This window comes from Triturus cristatus, chromosome 4_1, assembly GCF_964204655.1.
Source record: "Triturus cristatus chromosome 4_1, aTriCri1.1, whole genome shotgun sequence".
Lineage (NCBI taxonomy): Eukaryota > Metazoa > Chordata > Amphibia > Caudata > Salamandridae > Triturus > Triturus cristatus.
In genome coordinates, this window is record NC_140585.1 from 909,474,020 (window position 1) to 909,497,434 (window position 23,415).

Below are 23,415 nucleotides of genomic sequence, written 5' to 3' on the forward strand. Positions count from 1 at the left end.
TAATAATTGCATGTGGTAATTTATGTACTTCTTTGTAACAGGGAGAGAAAGGGATAAAAACAAGCATTTGCAATGCAATCGGTCTCGCCTTTGGAACCTTATATGTATTTAGCTATGCAGCACATTAGCCTGGGTTCTGAAACATCCACTGTTCTTTAACATGGAGGGAAAGTAAGCACTAAACTAGGTGACACGCCAGGTGTGGGAACACATGGAGAGAAATATTGCCTTTCAGCGGGAAATGGTAAAGTCCAAAGCACTGTTTTTAATATAAAATCAGGGCCTTCAGTGGTCATGTCACTGAAAATACAAGATTTGAAAAAAATATTATTGTCTATGGGTGCTCGTGGAAGCCAATTTCTATGGACTGGATTCTAGAGAATGCTAAAGTGATTCTGGTATTTTACCGTCCTTTGCTGGTCGTTTCCGATCAAGAAAGTTAAATAGAGGCAGTTGCCAGAAAAATTAAAAAAATAAAGTCCCTCAGCAGAAAGCAATTGTGGTGTTTTATTGACCTCTACTGGTCGTTTTCTATCAAGACAGTTAAATAGAAGCAGTTGAACAGAACAAAAAGTCCCTGAGCGGGAGCAGATAAGCCCTAGGGCTGATCTCCAGAGCCCACAAAGTACATACACATATAAGTATATACTAAAGTATATACAAGAGGTCTGGAATGCGCAACCTAAAAATGCTTGTAATCTGTTTTTTCCAAACACTTGGTGGTCCTTTTGCTGCCTGGTGTCTCAAGACAGAGGCCATCTTATGGCAGCTAAATAGGTTGAAAATATGTACAAAGTTGTTGAATTGATTAACTTGTGGATGAGAAAACGTGTTTATCTGCAATAGCTCTTGAAGATACCCAGAAATGGGCAAAAACATTAATAGCGTTTTTCAGCCTCGTTGCATCTCCAGAAATAAAACAAGTTACACTTTTGCAATCAGTGGCAGATAATACAGCCTACGTCATTCCTTTCCTTTATGTTTCCCTTTTACTATTGCACTTTTATTTTCAATGATTTTGATTCACTGTTCATATATTTCTTTTAATTGTCTTTTTCGGTGTTGGCTTTCAATCTGAAAAGCAAATTAAGTCTACACCAAAACTACACATTTACTCTGCTAATCACGGTATTAAAGCCAAAAAGTCACCAAGTGAGGAATATGATTGGCGGGTGCCTGTCTACAAGTCAGTATAGCCATGTGTTTAGGTCTCGCCTACGCAGCGCGCATGCGTTGCATAGGAGTGACGTTTTGTAATCGATCAGCATTTGGGGCAAAAAACGTGCACGTTTTGCATTGCTTTGCATTGCAACGCGTGCACGTTTGGCGATTCCCTTGCGGGAGCAAGCTGCAGCGCCATGTGTTAGCAATTATTGTGCTCGCTCCCGCAAGGTAAACGCTGCGCGTCACTGCACTCACCCGACGCAGTCAGGGACACGTCTTCCAGATTACCAATCTGCCTGGCAATACACATTTTAAAAGCAGCTCATATGCGTTAAACGCTACAACCATCCACTTCCTAACTGACATTTTATTATTTTTGTACAAAGCCATGATATACCACGATATATTGTTAACTTTTTCGAATAGAAAAAAATAAACTGTGCATAATTTCAAAAGCACGAAAATAGCTGAGAGAGATGGCCGTTACATACCTACATCGGAAAGTGGACGGGTATTGCGGTGGACTGCAGTCTGCCGAGCTTGAACTGTGTGTCACCCTCCCTCTCGCCTCCCACATCAGTCAATGTGCATGCGCGACTCTCATTGCATTCCTGGGGCCATGGTGGAAGTTCGCAGACGTCAGCATGAGCTGGTTAAAGGCGAAGACACCACCAAATCCTCTGCATACAGGGATGAGGATTTGGGAATGGCAGCCAAAACGGTAACCTTATTTCTGAAGCTCTTCGCAGCCGCTTTCTATGGCATTAGTTCTTTCCTGATCATTGTGGTGAACAAGAGCGTGCTGGCCAGTTACAGGTGAGGCTTGGGCGAGGAATGTTATACAACAGTAGGAGTGCTGCTAGGCAGCACTGTACTTTGAGCTCCTGTTGGGAAAGTTGAGTGCCTGCAGCAATATAGTATCAAGTGTTGCTTGCCTGGAAGCATGCCAGTCTGCAACTCGAGCATCACTGCTGACAGCACAGTGCCATTCCTTGTTCTAGGGCTGCGATGACTGACCAGCTCTGGGAGCTCATACACCTCAGATGAAGAAGTGGAGTAACGCCCAGGGCATTACTCTAGGGAATAGATTTCTTTCAGCTCACTGATTCGGACCCAGGCCTTCTGCACGCATTGGAGTTTAAATCCACTGTAACCTGAAGTTTTCTAAGAATTATTTATGATTTCTGTTAGCATTCTGAGTCTTTTGGGAGTAAGCTTATAACCTGCCTTTGCCGTCTACTCGTGTATCCCGTAACCCACAAATTTAAATACGCTTTTATTCTGAAAATCATCTTTAACTCTCATTTAATTTGTAAATTCATCCGAAGGCTTTGTCACTGATTAAACAAAAGTTATCGTGTAACAATGGATGCTCCACTTGTTGCACGGAATGTTGGATTGCTCGTTTCTCTTGTACCTTATCTGTGTTTTGGAAGCTAACCACCTCGTTAGCATAGAAACGGGTGGTTAGTTTACTTGACGAGGAACATGGAATGCTTTCAAGCCTAGTAAGCAGAGTCTCTTTATTTCTATGTAATTTTTTAATTTGTGCCCCATGGAAAATTTCAGCTGTGTTTGGCCGCAGTCAGTGGCATCTCTAGAGGTGATTCTTTTTAATGGGGCAATGAAGGGGGCACAGCGAAGTGGTGAGGTGAGCAACAACTGGCAATCGTGAATATTGTGTGCACGTGTGTGATACATATATTTCTTCTCACACAAACAAAAGCACATGTAGAAATTTAAACTTTTTAAACAGACTATGAATTAAAACTTACTGAGGTATGTGGAAGGGGTAGCATCTCGGTCGCCATACCATTTTCTTCTGCAGTCTCTCGATCAGACACTTGGCTTTTTTCCTTCACATATCTTTCTCAATCCCTTCATTTGCATATCTCACAACTGACCTCTCTCCTCTTTAGCACACTCTTTCACTCTCTCCTGCACATATGTCATTGCAACTCCTTTCCCCATGCACAACTTACCCACTCACCTGTAAGTACTGTTATTTTTTTTAAACTTTTGCTGTGTCAGTATTTCTACAAATGCATAAATTGTTCACACACTTTCGTGTAGAATCACATTTACAATTGGCAAAAATGATTATTGCGCTCTGCAGAAGTGCCAAGGAATGGGTTAGCAGTTGGCCCCCCAGAGCCCATCCACCCCTCCCAGCGCATAGCCAATAGACACGGTCATTATTTATAACGATAGGCATTGTTAACAGTAGTCTACTTATAATGTCCCAAAGGCGAGACCTATTGGCTATGCCAATGCTTGTTTCCTTTGTCAAAATGTCATCCCCAGTAGTATCTACGACAGGGGAAGGAAGGTTGGAAATTAATAGCCTTTCAGGTTCCAAATTCTTGTTTTTGTAACTGAATTGTTTTTTGTTGTTTTTTTAAAAAAAGCAAACTACGTGGCATTGGAACGTAGTAGTGGACACCAGCCTCTAGGCTTGTGCTTTTAATACCCTTTCTTGGATCAACTTAGAACAACATGCAAAGATAGAACAATGTGAGGTCACACATATATGATCATGCATTGACCGTGAGAGTGTAAAGTCGGGCTCACCCTAATGTTCCTAAAAACTGAAAAAAGTGTGTTTGTCACCTTGATTGATGTACATTAATTAAGAAAAAGCTAAAACACATTTTAGAAATTGAAATGTGGCATGTTGACTTGGAGCTGGCACCTTACTACAGATAGAAGTCGCACATCCTGGAATAGTTCGTAGTCTATTACACAGCAGCTAAACAATTAAAACACACTTCTGACTGATTAAACAATTCAAACGAAAATCAATTAAGTCAAATGTTCTGCTCCGTGGAGGAAACGCTGCACTGAGAAGACCATGGTGTAATTGTATTCACCATAGAGATAGGTGGTGGAGGAAATGTTACCAGTGGACTCTCCATCCCATTAAGGCATTTCTCCACAAATCAGAGGAGTTTCCTTTACCACCGGACTCCTCACTCAGGCCCCAAACCATCACAGCACAAAGTGATGCATGTGACTCTGATGAGAATCAATCTATCAAATGCAGACTTGAATGAAGCTACTGGTGCATTCTCTAGGAGCTACTCTGCTACTGATAACAAAAATAAGTCAGACTAGTCATATGTATGCATATATATGTGTATTTATATGTCACATTTCCTTTATGGCAAACCTAATCAAAAGGCAGAGGAAAACTGTACAGGGTCAAAGGGGATGTATGTCGTTACAACGCACACTTTTACAACGCATGCACTTACAACGCATTTTTTACAACGCAACATCCACTACAACGCATTCCATTACAACGCAGGACACTACAACGCATTTTTAAAAACTACCTTTACAACGCATTCCATTATATCGCAGACTACCTTTACAACGCATACCATTACAACGCATAATATTACATTGCATTTAAGGTAAGTATTGGATAGTATAGGGGTAAAAATTACTATTCTTACTCCAGGGGGTGCAACAGTAGGGTAAGTGTTGGATAGTATAGGGGTAAAAATTACTATTCTTACTCCAGGGGATGCAACGGTAGGGTAAGTGTTGGATAGTATAGGGGTAAAAATTACTATTCTAACTCCAGGGGGTGCAACAGTAGGGCAAGTGTTGGATAGTATAGGGGTAAAAATTACTATTCTAACTCCAGGGGGTGCAAGAGTAGGGTAAGTGTTGGATAGTATAGGGGTAAAAATTACTATTCTAACTCCAGGGGGTGCAACAGTAGGGCAAGTGTTGGATAGTATAGGGGTAAAAATTACTATTCTAACTCCAGGAGGTGCAACAGTAGAGTAAGTGTTGGATAGTATAGGGGTAAAAATTACTATTCTAACTCCAGGGGGTGCAACAGTAGGGCAAGTGTTGGATAGTATAGGGGTAAAAATTACTATTCTAACTCCAGGGGGTGCAACAGTAGGGCAAGTGTTGGATAGTATAGGGGTAAAAATTACTATTCTAACTCCAGGGGGTGCAACAGTAGGGCAAGTGTTGGATAGTATAGGGGTAAAAATTACTATTCTAACACCAGGGGGTGCAACAGTAGGGTAAGTGTTGGATAGTATAGGGGTAAAAATTACTATTCTAACTCCAGGGGCTGCAACAGTAGGGTAAGTGTTGGATAGTATAGGGGTAAAAATTACTATTCTAACTCCAGGCGGTGCAATAGTAGGGTAAGTGTTGGATAGTATAGGGGTAAAAATTACTATTCTAACTCCAGGGGGTGCAACAGTAGGGTAAGTGTTGGATAGTATAGGGGTAAAAATTACTATTCTAACTCCAGGGGGTGCAACAGTAGGGTAAGTGTTGGATAGTGTAGGGGTTTTAATGTAATAATATGCGTTGTAATGGTATGCGTTGTAAAGGTAGTATGCGATGTAATGGAATGCGTTGTAAAGGTAGTTTTTAAAAATGCATTGTAGTGTCCTGCGTTGTAATGGAATGCGTTGTAGTGGATGTTGCGTTGTAAAAAATGCGTTGTAAGTGTAGTGCGTTGTAAAAGTTGCGTTGTAAAGGTTGTATACCGGTCAAAGGCAAAGACACAGTCTGCATGTGATTGGAAGGGGAGCTGTTTTCTAACAGCAAAAGTGAACTGTTACTGCATCATGCCCGAGAGTCCTTTAAAGATCTGCCTCGTCAGCTCTTTTCTAAATTGGAGTAGGGATGGTGCAGTCCTGATGGATACGAGGATATCATTCCAGATCCTAAGTGCATAGATGCACGCACGTTATAGACAAAGTCCTATGGAGCCCTACCGTGCCAAAACAATACTCGTCGTAGGATGGTATACGAAGGAAGGGTGATAATGTGCAGGCGCCATCTAGAATACATGTGTGGCCTTATACAGCAAGCTTGTGTCCCACTGATTAGCCACGGGTACTGTAGCCTGTCGTTTCAAAATATGATGAAGTTGAATGGGTCACTAAACCAGTCTATGTTTATTTATTTATTTTTGGAGTTTTATATAGCGCTAACCTGACCCGGGGGCATCGGAGTGCTTTACAACAGTGTTTCATAATAGTTACATGGTAGAGCCGTCATTAAACATAAACATAAAGATAGCATTCCAAGAGTGCTGAGGCTTCTTGATGTAGTGGTTGAGTCCTGAGGTAGCCTCGTTGAATGTTTTATTGAGGTCGTCCGTGCAACAAAAGCATCTTTGAGATGTTACTACAAGCACTGTGGGGCATATTATCAAGCACGGCGTTAAAATTATCGTCGCTTTAGCGGCAGAAAACTGCTGCTAAAGTGGCGATAATGGGCTTGATAATAGGCCTCAGAGAATTCCAATAGAAGCCCATGTAGACACCAGAACATGGGCTTCTATGGGAATCCTCAAGGGCATATTATCAAGCCCATTATCACCGCTTTAGCAGCCGTTTTCTGCCGCTAAAGCGGCGATAATTTTAACGCCGTTTCTTGATACTATGCCCCTAGGAAATCTAAAATCACAATCTAACAAGGAGATTGAGCATATGAACTCAGCTGCTCCACCCTATGTACACAAAACATGCTTATATCAGGACAGAAACTACAGGCGATACCTTATGTTAAACTGCAAACACTCCTTTACTGGTCCAGTTGGGTATGGGGCCTGCTCACTCTATCTACTCAAAGTGACTGAGGACTCCAGTCTCTGGACTCATAAAAAGGTTTGATATTTGTCTTGTGACCATAGAGTCTCAACATCTAAGGTGTGGATGTGGACTGGAAGGTGAGCGTGCGTCCTGGTAACATCTTGGTGCCTTTGCGGTCTGTTAGTTGTGATCCGGATGGGTCACTAGAAGTGGTGGAGCAGTGCCCCGCAGGAAGGTCATGCACAAATCATGATTCACACAGCCTGAAACATGTCACTCGTCCATCAGTCCCCCAAAACCAAAACGTTGTAGTCAGTCACCTGGAGAGACAAGATCGACCAGGGAGTCCTCATCAGCAAGCATCTATCCTCTGGATACTCTAGCGTCCCACCACGAACATTAATTGCAAACCAAACACCACTTTGACTAAAAAAATGTAAAAATGTAATGTTTGTGTGTGGTGATCATAGAGGTGCAATTTAGTGACAATTTAGTACCATCCCCTCTCCTCTTGTTGGCACATGCACTCTTTTTCAAACTCCTGGTGAAAGGTCCTGCTTCCCATAGTTTGCCCCCGGCTGCCACTAAGATCCAGCAACTGTGGGAATTCCGTACATGGAATAGAGCGGAAGAGTGCTGATTCAGGTTTGTGAGCACTTAATCCTGAGCTTCACAGCACGCACACTGGTAGTAAGGCCAAGACCACACCACTAATTTCTGCGGACACTCAAAGCAAGCATGCCAAGCCATAATGTGAAACGTAGTTAAGAGGTGAATCGTTTGCAACACAATGCCACTTTATGTTCTGTAACACAAACACACACACACACACACACTTTGCACTCTGGAAATGTAATCACATATCTTAGGGTCACACTATATAATTCCTCCGCAAAGAACAATGTGTTTTTATAATAAGCCTCCCTCACAAAACGCATGCACGAGACAGGCCGGCAATGTATTTATTTTATACTTGTTTATTGATTGCCACCTTGCTTGTACTGTAACTTTGTGTGCTTACAGCTTAGCCTCCCAAGTGTGAGAATCCCTGGAGGCCGGCTAAGCACTGTGGCTTATTATTGGAGGCTCGCAGTAATAATATCTCGTCTGAATAATTCATTAAATGAAAATTAAAGTTATTGAAAACACAAACCAGAAGCAATAACATTGACAACCAGTTTAATATATATTACATAAAAAATAGAAGTAACAAAGTTACCTAAAAAAAGAATAGTTATTGCTGTATTGTAAGTAAATATGGTTTAATTAATTTAAGTTTTTAAGTTGGGTTATTCATATACTCGTATTTTCTTTATTTACTCGACTTAAAACTTATTGAGGGTTGAGGGGAAAACCCCTTCATACCATGCCACCATAAATTTATAGTAAAATAATGTGCACTTCCCCCAATCTTTTTCTTTAATCTCCTTAAAGCTTTTAAAGATGGCTGTAATTTTTAGGTCGAGGCTTACTTGATAGCGCTCTGTCTGGTTTGCTAAAGACATCTTGAGGACATTCGTAAAGCTTCCCTGGATTTCACTCCGTCCATTGCTTTCCATTGTGGTTCATAACTCATATTTGATTGCTTTTTATTTGCTGGCTTTGTTTTAGGCTGCCCAGCTTGAGTTCCTCCCTTCCATGGTGCATAGCCTGTTAAGAAGGAGCCCTTGTATTATTCCACTAGTTCTCCTTTCTGTAAACAGGCTCTTAAATCATGTTCCTAATGCGTCACATTTGCTGTGCATTCAGAGACAGAGGTCAAATGTCATGCAATGTTCTCTGAGGGAGCTTGGTGTTAACTTTTCTTTCTCTGACTTCAAAGCGAGGGAATTTATGTGACAATCATGCTGGGTACTGGGGCTATGCTGGAGGAACGTTGTACAATGTTATTTTTTTCTAGCATACAATAAAATGTAAGTGTCTGCAAATAAACTGTGCAGATATTTCAGAATATATCCTGTGAAGATATTTCAGAAAATATCAAAATTAAGAAAGCACAAACACAGCACATTTTGGGTAATTCTGAAGTGCAGAGGAAGCAAATATTTTAATTAGATCAAAACAAATCAATACACTAGGTGATGACAAGTGCACAGATTATCGATTGTGAGCTGTATAGTTTTGCCAGTAAAACTGCATAATTGTGCAAATACAATGGTCATTTCAATGAAAATGTGTTGTCTGTGTTTTCAGTGTGCCCCCACACCATGCATACTCCACTTTTGGCCACTCCACTCTACTCTGCACCACTCCACATCACCGCACTCTACTATGCACCACTCCACTCTACCCCACCCTGCATCACTTCACTTTACTCTGCATCAATCCACTCTGCACCTTGACTCTCTATGCATCTCTACTCTACACCACTCAACTTTATGTCAATGCACTACTCTGCAACACTGCAATCTCACCACTGCACTCTACACCACTCCAGTCTAGGCCACTCCACTCTACTCTGCACCCCTCCACTCTACTCTGTAATACTGAACTCTATGCCACTGCACTCTCCGCCAATACACTATACTCTTTACTACTCCACTGTAAGCAAATGCCCTCTATGCCAATCCATTCTAAGGCACTCTAATCTTCTCTGAACCACTGCACTCCATGCCATTGCACTCTATGCCACTGTATGCCACTCTAAGCCACTGCACTATACCCATCACCACTCCATTCTAAACCACTTTACTGTACTCTGAAAGAATCCACTGTACACCACTTTACTCTACACCATTGCAGTCTATGCTGCACCACTCTACTCTATGCCAGTATATTCTGCACCAGTCTATCCCACTGCACTCTACTCCACTCTACTCTAAACACTGCACTGTATGCCACTGCACACTATGACAATGCACTCTACACCACTTTATTCAAAATGAATGCACTCTATGCCACTACACACTATGCCAATCTACTCTGCGCCACTGCACTCTACATCACTATACTCTATTCCACTCTACACCATTGCACTCTACATCACTGCACTCTACACTACTACATTCTAGTCTGTACCACTGTACTCTACACCACTGTTCTTTATGCCACTCTACTCAACTCTGTGCCACTCCACTCAAAACCAATGCATTCAACGCCAATTCACTCTATGCCACTCTACTCTACAGCACTCCACTCCACGACACTCTTCTCTGCAACTCTGCACTCTCTGCCACTGAACTCTACACCACTCTTTTCAGCACCACTGCACTCTATGCCACTGCACTCTACTCTGCGCCACTCTACTCTATGCCACTCTACTTCACTCTGCCTATGCACTGTACACCACTACACTCTGTGCCAATCTATTCTGCATCATTTCACTCTATGCCACTGCAGTCTAAACCACTGCACTCTAGGCTGATACACTCTAAGCCCCTCTAATTAACTACTCTGCACCACTGCATCCTACAGCAAAGCACTCTATGCCACTCTACTCTATTCCACTGTACTCTACGCCACTCCACTCTACACCACTGTGCTCTACACCTCTGTGCTCTCTACCAATGCACTCCACACTACTTTACTCAAAACCAATGCCCTCTACACCAATCTACTCTGCACCACTGCACTACCCGTTATTGTTCTCTACTGTGCAACACTCTACTCCACTTTCCTCAACACCACTGCACTCTACTCCACTCTACTCTACACCATTGCACTCTACGTCACCGCACCCTACGCCACTCTACTGTGCCCCACTTTACTCTATGCCACTGCTTTCTATGTCACTCTACTCTATGCCAATGCACTCCATACCACTCTACTCTACACCAATGCACTCCATGACAATTTACTATGCAACGCTATACTCTCTGCCACTGATCTCTGCACTACTCTGCTCTATGCCACTCCACTGTTCTCTAAGCCACTCTACTACACTTTATGCCCATGGACTCTATGCCGTTACACTCTATGCCTCTTCACTCTGCATCACTTCACTCTACGCGTTCTACTCTGCACCACTGCACTCTACACCACTTCACTCTACTCGGAAACAATCTTCTCTATTCCACTGCACTCTGTTCCACTGTACTCTGCATCACTGCATCACTGCACTCTGTGCCACTGCACTCTGTGCCACTGCGTTCTGCTGTGCTGCAATCTACGCAACCCTACTCTGTGTTACTCCACTCTGCGCCACTCCACACTACACCACTTTACTCAGAACCAATGCACTCTATGCCACTGCACTCTCTGTAAATTTACTCTGCTCTACAATACTCTACACCACTGAAGTGTACGTCACTCTACTCTACACCATTGCACTCTAGGTCACTGCTCTCTACGCCACTCTATTCCACTCTGTACCACCGTACTCTAGCCTACTGCTCTCTACACCATTCATCTCTATGCCATTCTACTTAAAGCCATTGCACTCTACACCATTGCATTCTACACCACTCTATTCTACGGGACTTCACTTTTTGGCACTCTACACTGCAACACTCCCCTATCCACCGCTGAACTCCGTGCCACTCTATTCTGTACCACCCCACTCTATGCCACTGCACTCTACTCTGCACCTCTCTACTGCACTCTACACAATGCAATCCTCACCACTGCACTCTAAACCAATGCACTCTAAACCAATGCACTCTATGACACTCTGATCTACTCTGCACCACTACACTCTACATCACTCTATTCTGCACCACTGCACTCTACCCTGAACCACTCCACTCTACGCCACTTCACTCTACTCGGAAGTAATCTGCTCTATGCCACTGCACTTTTTGTAACCCTACTCCACTCTACGCCACTCCATTCTATGCCACTCCACACTATGCCACTGCACTCTAAACTACTGCAATCTTTGCTGCGCCACACCACTCTACACCACTCTACTATACGTCACTGCACTCTACATCACTGCACTCTACACCACTTCACTGAAAACCAATTCACTCTTTGCCACTGCAATCTATGCCAGGCTACTCTGCACCACTGTGTGCTTCGCCTCTATACTCTACTCTGCAACAATCGACATAACTGCACTAAACGCCATTTCACTCTAGGCCACTATACTCCACTCTACAACACTACACCACACTCCATGATACTCCACTCTGACACTCTGCTCCATTAAACTCTACTTTACTCTACTCAAATCCACGCTATGCCTCTCCACTCTACGCCACTTCACTCTATAACGCCTTACTATAAGCCATGTTACTCCACACTACGCAACTCCATGCCACTCTACTCAGACACTTTACTGTACTCTATGCCACTCTATAACACTTCACGCCACTCTATGCCCCTTCACTCTATTCCTTCCACTGTACAATACTTTATTCCACTATATGCAACTCTATGACACTCAATGACACTCTACTCCACTCTACGATGCTCTACACAACTTCCTTTATGCCACGCTACTCCATTCCACTACTCCACTCTACAACACTCCAGTCTATCCCACTCAATGCCATTCCACTTCAAGACACTCTGTGCCAGTTCACTCTATGACATTCTGCGCTACTCCACTCTACGCCACTCTACAACACTCTACTCCACTCTATGCCATTCCACTCTACCACACTACACCTATCCACCCTTCAACAATCTACCCTGCTCTATGCTACTCTACAACACTCTACTCCTCTCTACACAACTCCCTCTATACCACTCCATGTTATTTCACTCCACTCTATGCTACTCTGATCTACACCACTCCACTCTATGACACTCTGTGCCGCTCCATGACACTCTACTCCACTCTACGACTCTCAACTCTTTGACACTCTGTGCTCTTCCCCTCTGCAACACTGTACTCGGTCCACAACACTCTGAGCCACTGCACTTCACTTCACGCCACTCCATGACAACCCATTCTATACTAAACCACTCTACACCACTCTAAACCACTCTACACCACTCCACAACAAACTACATGACTCCACTCTACTCCTCACCACTCTACTTTATACCACTAACTTTTAGCCTTGCTGAACAGTATCCACACTAGTGTATAACATGGCTAAAACACATTGGCAAAGCCAATAGCTCTTACATAGGCGACACCTATTGGTTTTGCCAATGCTTGTTCTTCTTTTTCTTACTTCCTAGAAATTAGCTCCCACATGCCTCTCTCTTTCCCTTCCTTCTGTCACACATTGATCACACCTCTTTTTTGGGTGCGCCTGAGACGCACCCCTGAACTGGCTAGTTACGCCGACGCTTTGGATGAGATCATCAAGATAAACACAGGCACCAAGATCAAATGGATCTCTAACCTTAAGCGATTGGTGACTGATATTGGCTATGGCGAGGCATGGGTTAACCAGACCCCACCACCAAAGCAAGTCATCAAAAAAGCATATTGGGTCTGGGTAAAGGGAGAGGAAGCAAGAAACCCCAAGAGAGGTTCTCTCACAAATTTGTTTCTTGAGCATAAGCTGGTGGCAAAAACTGAGCATTATCTTGACTATATCCAATGCCCCCGCGCAGAACGCTCTACATGAAGTTTAGGTTTGGGTCCCTTCTTCTTAATTCTCGGGTTGCAGGGTGGAATTGTCAGTCCCCAACATCTGCCGACTGCCCGGAATGCCCTGCTCCTAGTGAATGCATTCCCCATTTCCTCTTTGCATGCCCAATGTATAGGGCGGCCAGGAGGAAGTGGCTCAGAGTAGGGGTGGGCGGAATTTGCGTAATTGCGTTACGCAAATCTCTGCGAAACGGTAAAAAATCTCTGCGAACACGCAGAAATTCCGCGAACACGCGGAATTGCTTGTTTGCGATGCTTTTTTCCTGTTCACAATTGCTGTTTGCGTGCTCGGGGAGAAATATCTCGCGAACACGCATTTTGAGAACGCGAACAAGCAAAAATTTCGCGAAATCGCGGAAAGCAGACTTTTGAGCAATTTTGCGTTCTCCGCGGAACGCGAAATTATGCGAATTCCGCAAATTCCGCGCGCGGAACGGAATTTACCGCCCAGGCCTAGCTCAGACCCATTTGCAGGAATCTGGGGTTTGAGAATTATAGGTTGGCACTCCGCTTCCTCTCATCCGATGCCTCGTCCCTGGTGGTGGTTTGCGGGGTAGCCAAATTTTTGGGGTGCGCCTGGTTGATCCGCTCCAAACTGCTAAAACCTCATAAGAGGGAGATACACAAGCTTTGGTCCCTGTTATATCATGAACTGTCTCTATGTTTTATCATTTGCTTATAATCACTCTTTTTAAATCTTTTAATATTGTTGTATATAAATGGATTTTAGGATGCTTGTAAATGTACATACTTTTATGATATTTTTGTATATCGAATAAAGTTATACAACACATTGATCACACCATACTTCGAGTTATGTTCCTGTAATTCTTTCCCTTTCCTGCTGTGTTCTTTGGCACCCTCACTCCATGCACTGTTCATTTGATGCTGGAAGATGACATCTCGTAGGTTCTATGTAAATTCCTTAATTAAAATTAATGAAGTCTTCCTGTTTGAATCCTTCACTTTTAACAGGCATTATTGTCAATGTTTGCCATCAATCCATCCTTATTTCTAGTCTTTATTTTCATTATGGGACATCTAAAAGTAAACCATCATGCCCTTTGCTCAGTTTCCCCAGGTGAGAATTTAAAGTATGTGGTGGACTATGCATTTATGTTCATGTGCCCTAACCCTGTCACCCCATCCAAGCAAAGGAGACTTACACCTACTGAGATCTGAATGTATGCTTATAGTCTGGTGCCTCCGAGAGGCCAGTATGGATCAGATGCTATCTGACTTGTCCACCTATTACTTCTTAAGAAACAAAACACCAACACAAGGGCAATGTAACTTCTCCATCCACCACCTATCATCAGAAACCACATAACTAAGTAGACATCAGCAGTTTCACCCCACATCAATCACAGGTGTCTAAGGGGTGGTAGAGTTGGAAAGATGGGGCAAATATCCCACCATTGGTACAGATTACCTTGTCAAAGCTCCTTCACTATGAGATGTTCTAGTCAGTAACTAGCTCTTGAATTTAGGATGTGGGGTTGCTATCATGGAGGACTAAGGACAAAGACCGTCTTCACGCCGCATCGAAAGAAAAAAAATCAATGCTGTTGCATTTGAAAACTAATGCTTTTGCCGGTCACCACATCAAACTTTACCAAATGTTCTCCATTTTGCACTCTGTGCGGGACACCAAATGTGCTGAATGTGGGCTGAGTAAGAAGTTACTGGAACACACCTCTCATTGATACTGAAAACAAATGGCTAGCTGCTTGCTAGGGGCCAGCGTCTACTTTCTAATCGCAGAGACGTGTTGTCTTCTGTCCTACTCTCTCACTGGTCTTTTTGCGGTCTGGGCTTGCTGTTCTTCAGATCAGTACTCAGGAAGCCCTTACCCCAAAAAGTATCTGCGAGGGAGACTGTCTTCAGAACTTGGAGGAAAAGCAGCAGAGTCCAGAAGAAGAAAAGGCAGAAAGGACGGGGGTCAGAATATTCCAAACCTAACTTGCCACACTTTTTTTATGTTATGTTTTTAAAGCCATTTGTCTTTAATGAATGATTGACATTAAACATTCTTTCACTTTAGTGGTTTTGTGTGGTTGGAATGCAGAGTGGAAAGGATATGTCTATTAGTGAGGAAATGTTGTGGTTATTGTTATCTCCTGGAGATGATTTAATGTGTTCCTTTATATATTTTTTTATGTTATGTAATATGCTCAATTGTTTTTTCAGGTGAGGCCCACACTAAAGGAAATTGGAAAATTAATTAAAGTAGTGAATGTGAGTCAGTTTTGAGGTAGATGTGGTTCAGGCTTTTTACTAAATGCTCTGGAGAAACCAAAAAAGGACTGGAAACACTCTATATGACCTCTGGCAGGTGTTTAGAGGGGGCTCATGATGTGACACAGATAGATGAAATTCATTGCATTGTTATGACCTACCCATTTCTCAGGACTGAGTCCTAGTCTAAGATGGCTGCCACCACATCAGTGTTCATGTGGTGGAAGCCAATCAAATCTCAGCATGAGATCTGTCAGCCAGCAAGTCCTCCGCAGCGTGAACAATACAATTTTTTAAAGCTTTAATTGCTCAAAAACTACTGAACAGATGTACATCAAATCACAAAAAGCACCCCTTCTGGACCAATATTTTGCTTTCTGTCAAATTTGGATTAAATCCGTACAGCCATTTGGGCTGTAGCTATGCCTAAAGTCCCTTTGGGAAAATTAATGTGGAAAATGCATTTTGGGGCCCCCTATTTTCCTGGCCTCCACTTGATAGATCACCCTGAAACTTTCCATGCACAAACTAGTCAATAAGTATCACTTTTTTGGAAATTTTCATGAAGAGTCATCAAACGGCACTGAGGTATTAGCAACACAAAAAACATTTCCGATGGAAATACAATCCTAACAATAACTATCCAGTGGCAAGCCGATTTCTTTGAAAGTTTGGGGAAACAGGCTCTGTCAATTGGTGCATGTTGGGAAAGAAAACTGAGCGTTCCCTTTCATTTCTTTCCAAAAAGATTTGGTGTACTCTAGGAACTGATGCTGCTCATTTTTTTTACTGTATTACCCCACACAGCTACAATAATATGGAATATATATATATATATATATATATTATCTACTGGCGGTCGCCAGTAGATAGTTATAGTTAGGACCGTGTTTCCATAGGAAATCTGAAAATTCTATTTTGAATAACTTTGGCGCCGGTTGACGAATCTTCGCAAATTTTTCAAAATAGGTGGGGCGCTCCGCTCCGCTCCTACCCTGAAAGTCTCGGGGTGATTAGTCAAGTGGGGGCCAAGAAAAAAGGGGGGTCCCAAAACGCGTTTTCCCCATGCATTTTTCCTTAGGGACCTTTAGTCCAAGGTACAGCCCGAACGGCTGAACAGAATTACTTGAAACTTGGCAGAGAGGTAGTCCTCGGGTCAGGGATGTGCCTTTTGAATATCTGGAGTCAATCTGTTCAGTAGTTCCAGAGAAAATTTCAGTTAAAAGTACATAAATATCTATAAGCGCGCACCGTGCGCGCACGGTGCGTGCACGGTGACGTGCGCGAGCGCAATTCTGATTGGCTGTTAGATGTCAGTAAACATTCGAATCGGTCGAAATCAGGAAGTGTCGGCCGCCATTTTGTCTCTCGCAGTCTGAGGCAGTGAAAAACAAAGGTGGAGAACGTGAAAAGGGGGCAGGGTGGACAGTTCCTGACCCCCTAGCCTTTGTCAGGGGGTCACGACACCCAAGGGTGAAAAAAACATTTATTTTTTTGATGAAAAAGTGCGGGGTGCACGCACAACGCATCGTGGGCGCTCGGTGCGCGGAGCTGCACCGAGTGCCCACAGCGCGCGCACGGTGAAAAACCTGAAAAAAAAAAATATTAATAAATACATAGCTTAGCATTTAAAAAACCGTACAAATTCACTTAAAAAACCATAGGTTTCACACACTATAGTTAGGAATTAGCATTTAAAAAACCTTGCAAATTCTCTTAAAAAACCATAGGTTTCACACATGTTATAGTTAGCTGGACATTTCCCTCATAAAAAACCAATGAAATTCCCCCGTTATAGTTAGTGCAGGCAACTTTAACTCACGCGACCGCAATCCTCTGCTGATGACGTCAGATGCGAGCACTGTGCGAGCACCCTAACGTGCGCGAGCGTAATTCTGAATGGTGGTTACATGTTAGTCAACATTCGAACCGGTCGAAATCAGGAAGTGCCGGCCGCCATTTTGTTTGTTTTCAGTGCGAGAGTGAAAAAGGAAGGTGGCGAACGTGAAAAGGGGGCAGGGTAGAGAGTTCCTGACCCCCTAGCCTTTGTCAGGAGGTCCTTGAAGGACCCCGAAGGCAGACATTTTTTTTGATTTTTTTTTTTAAAATCGCGGGGGCGCACGGTGAAAAACCAACAAACAAAAAAAAAAAAATGTGTTTATTGTAAAATAAATATATAAAAAAAATAATAATACATACATAATTTAGCATTTAAAAAAATGTACAAATTCACTGAAAAAACCATAGGTTTCACACACGTTATAGTTAGGAATTAGCATTTAAAAAACCTTGCAAATTCACTTAAAAAACCATAGGTTTCACACATGTTATAGTTAGGTGGATATTTCACTCGTAAAAAACCAATGAAATTCCCCCGTTATAGTTAGTTCAGATAACTATAACTCGCGCGACCGCCACTCTATCACAAGGATGATGTCATCAGTGATGTCATGAGTGATGCCACTGACCATGTCATGAGTGATGTAATATGTGACGTCATGAGCAGAGGATTGCGGGCGCGCGAGTTATAGTTATCTCAACTAACTATAACGGGGGAATTTCGTTGGTTTTTTACGAGTGAAATATCCACCTAACTATAACATGTGTGAAACCTATGGTTTTTTAAGTGAATTTGTAAGGTTTTTTAAATGCTAATTCCTAACTATAACGTGTGTGAAACCTATGGTTTTTTCAGTGAATATATATATATATCAATCACCAAACGACCACCTTCCTTCCTTCCAGGGGCACAGCGGGGATTCTGTTGAAGCCTTTATTCACAAATTGTCAGCATGGCATAATGCATTTCGACTTTTCGTCTTCTTCAGATGCTGCTGCTGAATTGTCGTCACCAGTTCCCTCCTTTGAACATCTCATTGCGCTCCCATTGGTGGGAGATCAGCTGGTCCTGCTGCCATATAAGCAATGTAGTTTCATGTACAACTACAATTCCCAGCATTCATTGTTCAGGTAAGTACTGCAGCCGGATAAGATTGTAACTGCTGTGAGTGCTGAACATTGCATCACAAAGGGGGGCCATGTAGTGGCAGGTTAAAACAAAATTATAAACGTGTTGCAGGTTTCCTCAGGTCCCCTACGTCCAGCCCCAGTAATGAGAACACACCGGGCCTGAGGCAAACTGAAGTCATGTACAGGAAGTGGGACCTTCCTGTACATAAACAATCCATGGAATTTTTGCTTTTTCCAGGTGTGCTGTACAAGGCAGCACACATTGAAAAAGCAAAAACTAGGAGAAATAATGCATTTCTCCTCATTTCGCCAACTTTTGACCAGGTTTTCCCTGGTCTTAATTTTGGCGCTGCGTCCTATGTACACCATCCTTGTACATAGGGGGCAGCATCAAAAACAATGGCTGTTGCAGTGGAACAACCACCACAAAACCCACTGCCCACCCCTTTCACGCTAACCATAGCTTGAAAAGGTGCCTTATTTACAAGGCAGCGTTAAGCCTTAACGTGGCTTAACGCTGCCTTGTAAATAGGGCTAAGCCCCTATCACCACCACAACGTCGGTAAAAGTGATGCTGTGGTGGCGATAGGGGCTTGTACATATGCCTCCACAAGACATAAAATGAGACTCTCAGTTTACTTTTGTGAATTGGGCCCTATGTATGCAGATTTACTACTTTTCTGTTATTTAGTCTCTAAGTTGTTTGTTGTGAGATCTGTAGCAGGCCTGTCTACCCACATGTCATGGATTGGCCTCTGAGAAATCTGATTGGCCGTCCTTGTCTCACTATTAAAATTAACCAATACATTTTATGACACTAAAACGATACCAAATTTACAAACATCTATATTTTCATGACATATTCTGGTGTGCATTTGGAAAGAAAAATCAGAGCTCTGTTTCCAATCTCTTTGTGGTACGAGTGAGTGAATGCATTTTGGTTGCCTTAGTGATTTGGTGAGTGAGTGAACGATATCACTGTCCTTCATCAAGCACTCTTTGCTATCTAGCAGTTACTCATCCATCCGGCTTGGTACGCATTCCTGAGACTTGGCTCTGGACACAAACGGATGGCATGAGACACACCTGGTTGTTAGATTTGTTGATGCGGTCCCTGGGTCCATCTAAAGCTAGCAGAGGTTTTGTTTTAGGATTAGTCAGCAGAGACATAGGACACAGCTTCCAATAGGGGCAATGTGAAATGTGTTCACCTCTTTAACATACAGGCCCATGAATTCACTGACATTTTTAACACTTGGACTCCTTTAGTTCTTTTCCCTCAACTAAATCAAAATGTTTTCTGCAAACAAGGAAACAAAAATGTTAGGTGAAGGTTATAGTATAAGACCCAATGCAGACTCACAGCGATATCACTCCAAGGGAAATCTCATACACAGAGAAGAAATACCCTGCACAAGGAAGTTCGTAAATACCCAGCACACGGATGCACATAAATACACACATAGAGCGAGCTATCCTCCACCGTGCACAGTCTTGGAAGGAGGGGAATTCATCACCTGGTCCAGGGTGAGGAACAGATGCACCAGGGTTAGACGCGGGATCTTGAGCAGATGCCTTCAGTGCTATCCATCTCTATGGACAATCTGGTGTGAGCAAAAGGAGTGAAGATTCCTCTGACTAATGGGCGGGGCAACTTACGGTGTTCTATGCCAACAGATTTGGGAGAAAACGTAATACATTTTTGATGCCTATAATTCACAAAAATGGCAGATGCCAATGTCACTATGAAGCTTAAAATCCAAGTTTTTTTTACTTGATGGCAAAGCGAAGACAGCTTGGTTGTTTCTAAATGTACATGTGTTCCAAAAGAAAAATACAAAATGATCAACTGAATACAGTAAGGGTGGGCCCCCCAACCCTAGTGCTGTTGTAAAACTGTTCTCATATTAGGTAGGAACTGAAGGATTTGGAAATAAAACTCAATTTGAATCATGCCAAATGAAACTATTGTTTTTGTAGGGTCCGCATATCCCTTTTCTGGTATCAGCAAGAGTGACAGGATGGAGGTCAGAAGGAAGCCACCTTGACGATGCCACTCAAGCACTGAAGAAAAGGCGTCTTCTGGAAACAGCGCAACAGGACACTGATGAAGAAAAGATCACACGAGCAAGAAATAAGGAGAACACAAGGTGGAGTTGTCCGCTAAAAGGTCCCACTCAAGGGCGCATGTCAATGTGGTGTAATAATGGCCCATTTACCCTCTTCTCTAGGTCATTGTATTTACTAAGGTAAATCGTCCTTGGATATAAAAAACTCAAGCACACTCATTGGAAATGATGTAGAGGTCCCAAAAGGAACCTTAATGGCAGATAGTGTGTAAGAATAAATTGTCAAGAATATATAGGACTGGAGGGGACATAGGTCTTGAGCATTTCTTTAAACAATGCCAAACGGAAACAAATATTTTGGGCTGCTCTCCTGTGGTCAGACAGTCTAATATACTATTTTCTGCTTTCATGCCATAATCACATCTCCCTTCGGCGATGGTGTATCTGAGATTGAACTCTCCCACCAAATCTATCAACTCAAATATCCTGTTCCTTTTGCACCGCTCAGGCCCACTTCTTTCCCTACTTTACAGGTAATATATTTCATGTCACTTTATTGAATTTATATAACAACAGCTAAGTAACAGCACAGCAAATGTAAAAAATGTATTACAAATATATAGTGCCAGCACGAAGGTGTCACTGCCAATATCATTTTAAGAGGATCTCAATGCAGCATAACGCAAAGCCATACCAGAGGAAATGGTCTTCTGTCAGAGAACATTGTTTTCTGCTTAGACTGAGAAGTGGAACTCGAAACGAAGTGTATTACATAGGCTCCTCAAAATCTTTGATCTCGCCTAGGAGAAGAATCAGACTTAAGGTAGTGGATCAGCGGCGGTTCATCTTCTAGGGCGGAGGAGCGCCGCCTCGCCTTATGTTTAGCAAACAACATAAATTAAATTGAATGGTAAGGGACATTACCATTTTTATAAAGTGAAGTGCACTTCGGGTTTAAAGGCGGGGCCGGGGCCATTCCGACTTGCATACAGTGTACATGTCGGATTGGCCGGCTGTCTTGCGACGGCCAGTCCGACATGCGCACTTTAGCCGCAGTAACGTGTAAGTTGTAGAACAGCCTGGCAGACTGCAGACACAGGATTCTAGTGTCAGAAGGAGCACTGCCTTCGTCTGCTCCAACCAATCATGGGCCTACTCTCATGCTGGAAATGGCATGAGAGTAGAGCTTAGACTTTGTAAGTCTCACTCCCTATAGGGTTATTATTTTTAGCAGTTAACGGTGCCTTCTCTGAGGACACCAACAAGATGGTGTCCCAGAAACCAACGTCAGTAAGTACTTTTTCCTCACGTCGCTGTCGCTTGTCCATTCGTATGTATTACCAGGGCTCGCTGAAGTGACATATGTGGGGGGAGCACCAGCTCCGCCGTATCTTCTTGCCACAGTCAGTGACAGACAGCGTCTTCTTGCGGTGCGATTGGCCGGAAAGGGAAGATAGGCAGAGCTCAGCTGCCAAGAGCCTGTATAAGGAGGATTCTCTGAAAAATAACTCCATTAAGCTGCACCGATTGTAGAAGGAACTGTTTACCTAATGAAGAGGCGCGCTGCTGTACGTGGAACTTTTGTTGAGAAGAGTGTTGTCAGCTATGAACAATCCTAAAACTTATGTCTGATTTTAAGGTCTGATGTCTTCTTGAGTGGGAAATGAATCTTAAAACTGATCCGAGTGTGCCACTCCCATAATAATTATTCAAGTGATACAAGTGGGCTTAATGGTTATGTTTTTTGTAAGGAGCCGGTAAGGTATGTATGTCAGTAAGCTCACGCCGACAATGCAATACACCTAGAATTGACGCACTGGCATCAATGCACGCTTCTAAACAAATAGCTACATAGGGAGGATTAAAAGGGCCCTCTTCTAATTGTAAGAAACGTCTGTAGTTAGCTTCAGCAAATGAAAAATTGTGTTTCACACTAACAAATTCACCACCAGACGCTGGGGGAACGGGACACAGCACGTATTAAAAAATGTTGTTCCTTCAAGACAGAAGCATTCATTATTGCTGCATATCATGTGCACCATTTTCAAATGAATGGTTAGCGTTTTTTCCTTCAATAAAAATGTAGGGGCAGATTTACAAGCCCCGTGATCCACTTTTCCGCCGCCATTGCGTCACTTTTGTGACGCAGCGGCGGCGTAAACCCTGCGCCACGTTGCGCCCTATTTACATCGTGACGCATCTATGGAGATGCGTCACGGTGTAAAGCCCTGCGCCACATGAAACCTGCGTCAGGTTTCATGTGGGCGTTTCTACGCGGGGGGGGCGTTCCGTCGCAGGAACACCCCTGAAAAGTGACTTAGTGAAATCTACAAGATTTCACTGAGTCACTTTTCCACCGCTGATGCGTCAAAACCCTGCGCCTGCTTGAAGCAGGCGTAAGGCTTGACGCACCATGTTAGGGATAGGGCAGGTTGAAACAGTGCTGGAGTTGCGTCGTGCTTGCGACACAACTTCAGCACTGCGCCAACCTTACCCCAGCAGATGCGTCACGCATCTGCTTGTCCTTGCGCCACGATGCACTGCATTGTAAATGCGGCGCATCTGCGGTGGCGCAAGGGCAAACTTGCGTGACGCATCTTCCCTGGCGCAACCCTGCTGATTTGCAGGGATGCGCCAGGGAACGTAAATCTGCCCCGTAGTATGTACTAACGCACTGCTGAGATATGGTTTTTAAAATATCTTCGTTTGTGCAAATGTGACTTTAGTGCCATGCCATGCAATTTTCTAAAGCCTGCTGCATCTGTTGGCCCTGCCTTACAGCCACTATTCAAGTGACCATGGCCATCTATGACTTTATACTTGTTTCAGACTAATATTATACTGAGAAGAGTGCAGCTTTGCACATTCACAGTAAACAGACTCTTATGAAACAGCCTGTGCCCCTGCC

General features: G+C 43.2%; 1 protein-coding gene across 1 annotated transcript in view; it reads left to right on the top strand.

Moving 5' to 3' along the window:
• Positions 1–23,415, top strand: part of LOC146855777 (uncharacterized) — a 162,425-nt gene that overhangs the window by 135,699 nt on the left and 3,311 nt on the right. The window contains exons 4-5 of the mRNA XM_085650654.1: positions 18,297–18,438; positions 20,419–20,588. Coding sequence (XP_085506780.1) covers positions 18,297–18,438; positions 20,419–20,455 — 179 coding nt within the window. The 3' untranslated portion in view covers positions 20,456–20,588. The remainder of the gene's footprint in view (positions 1–18,296; positions 18,439–20,418; positions 20,589–23,415) is intronic.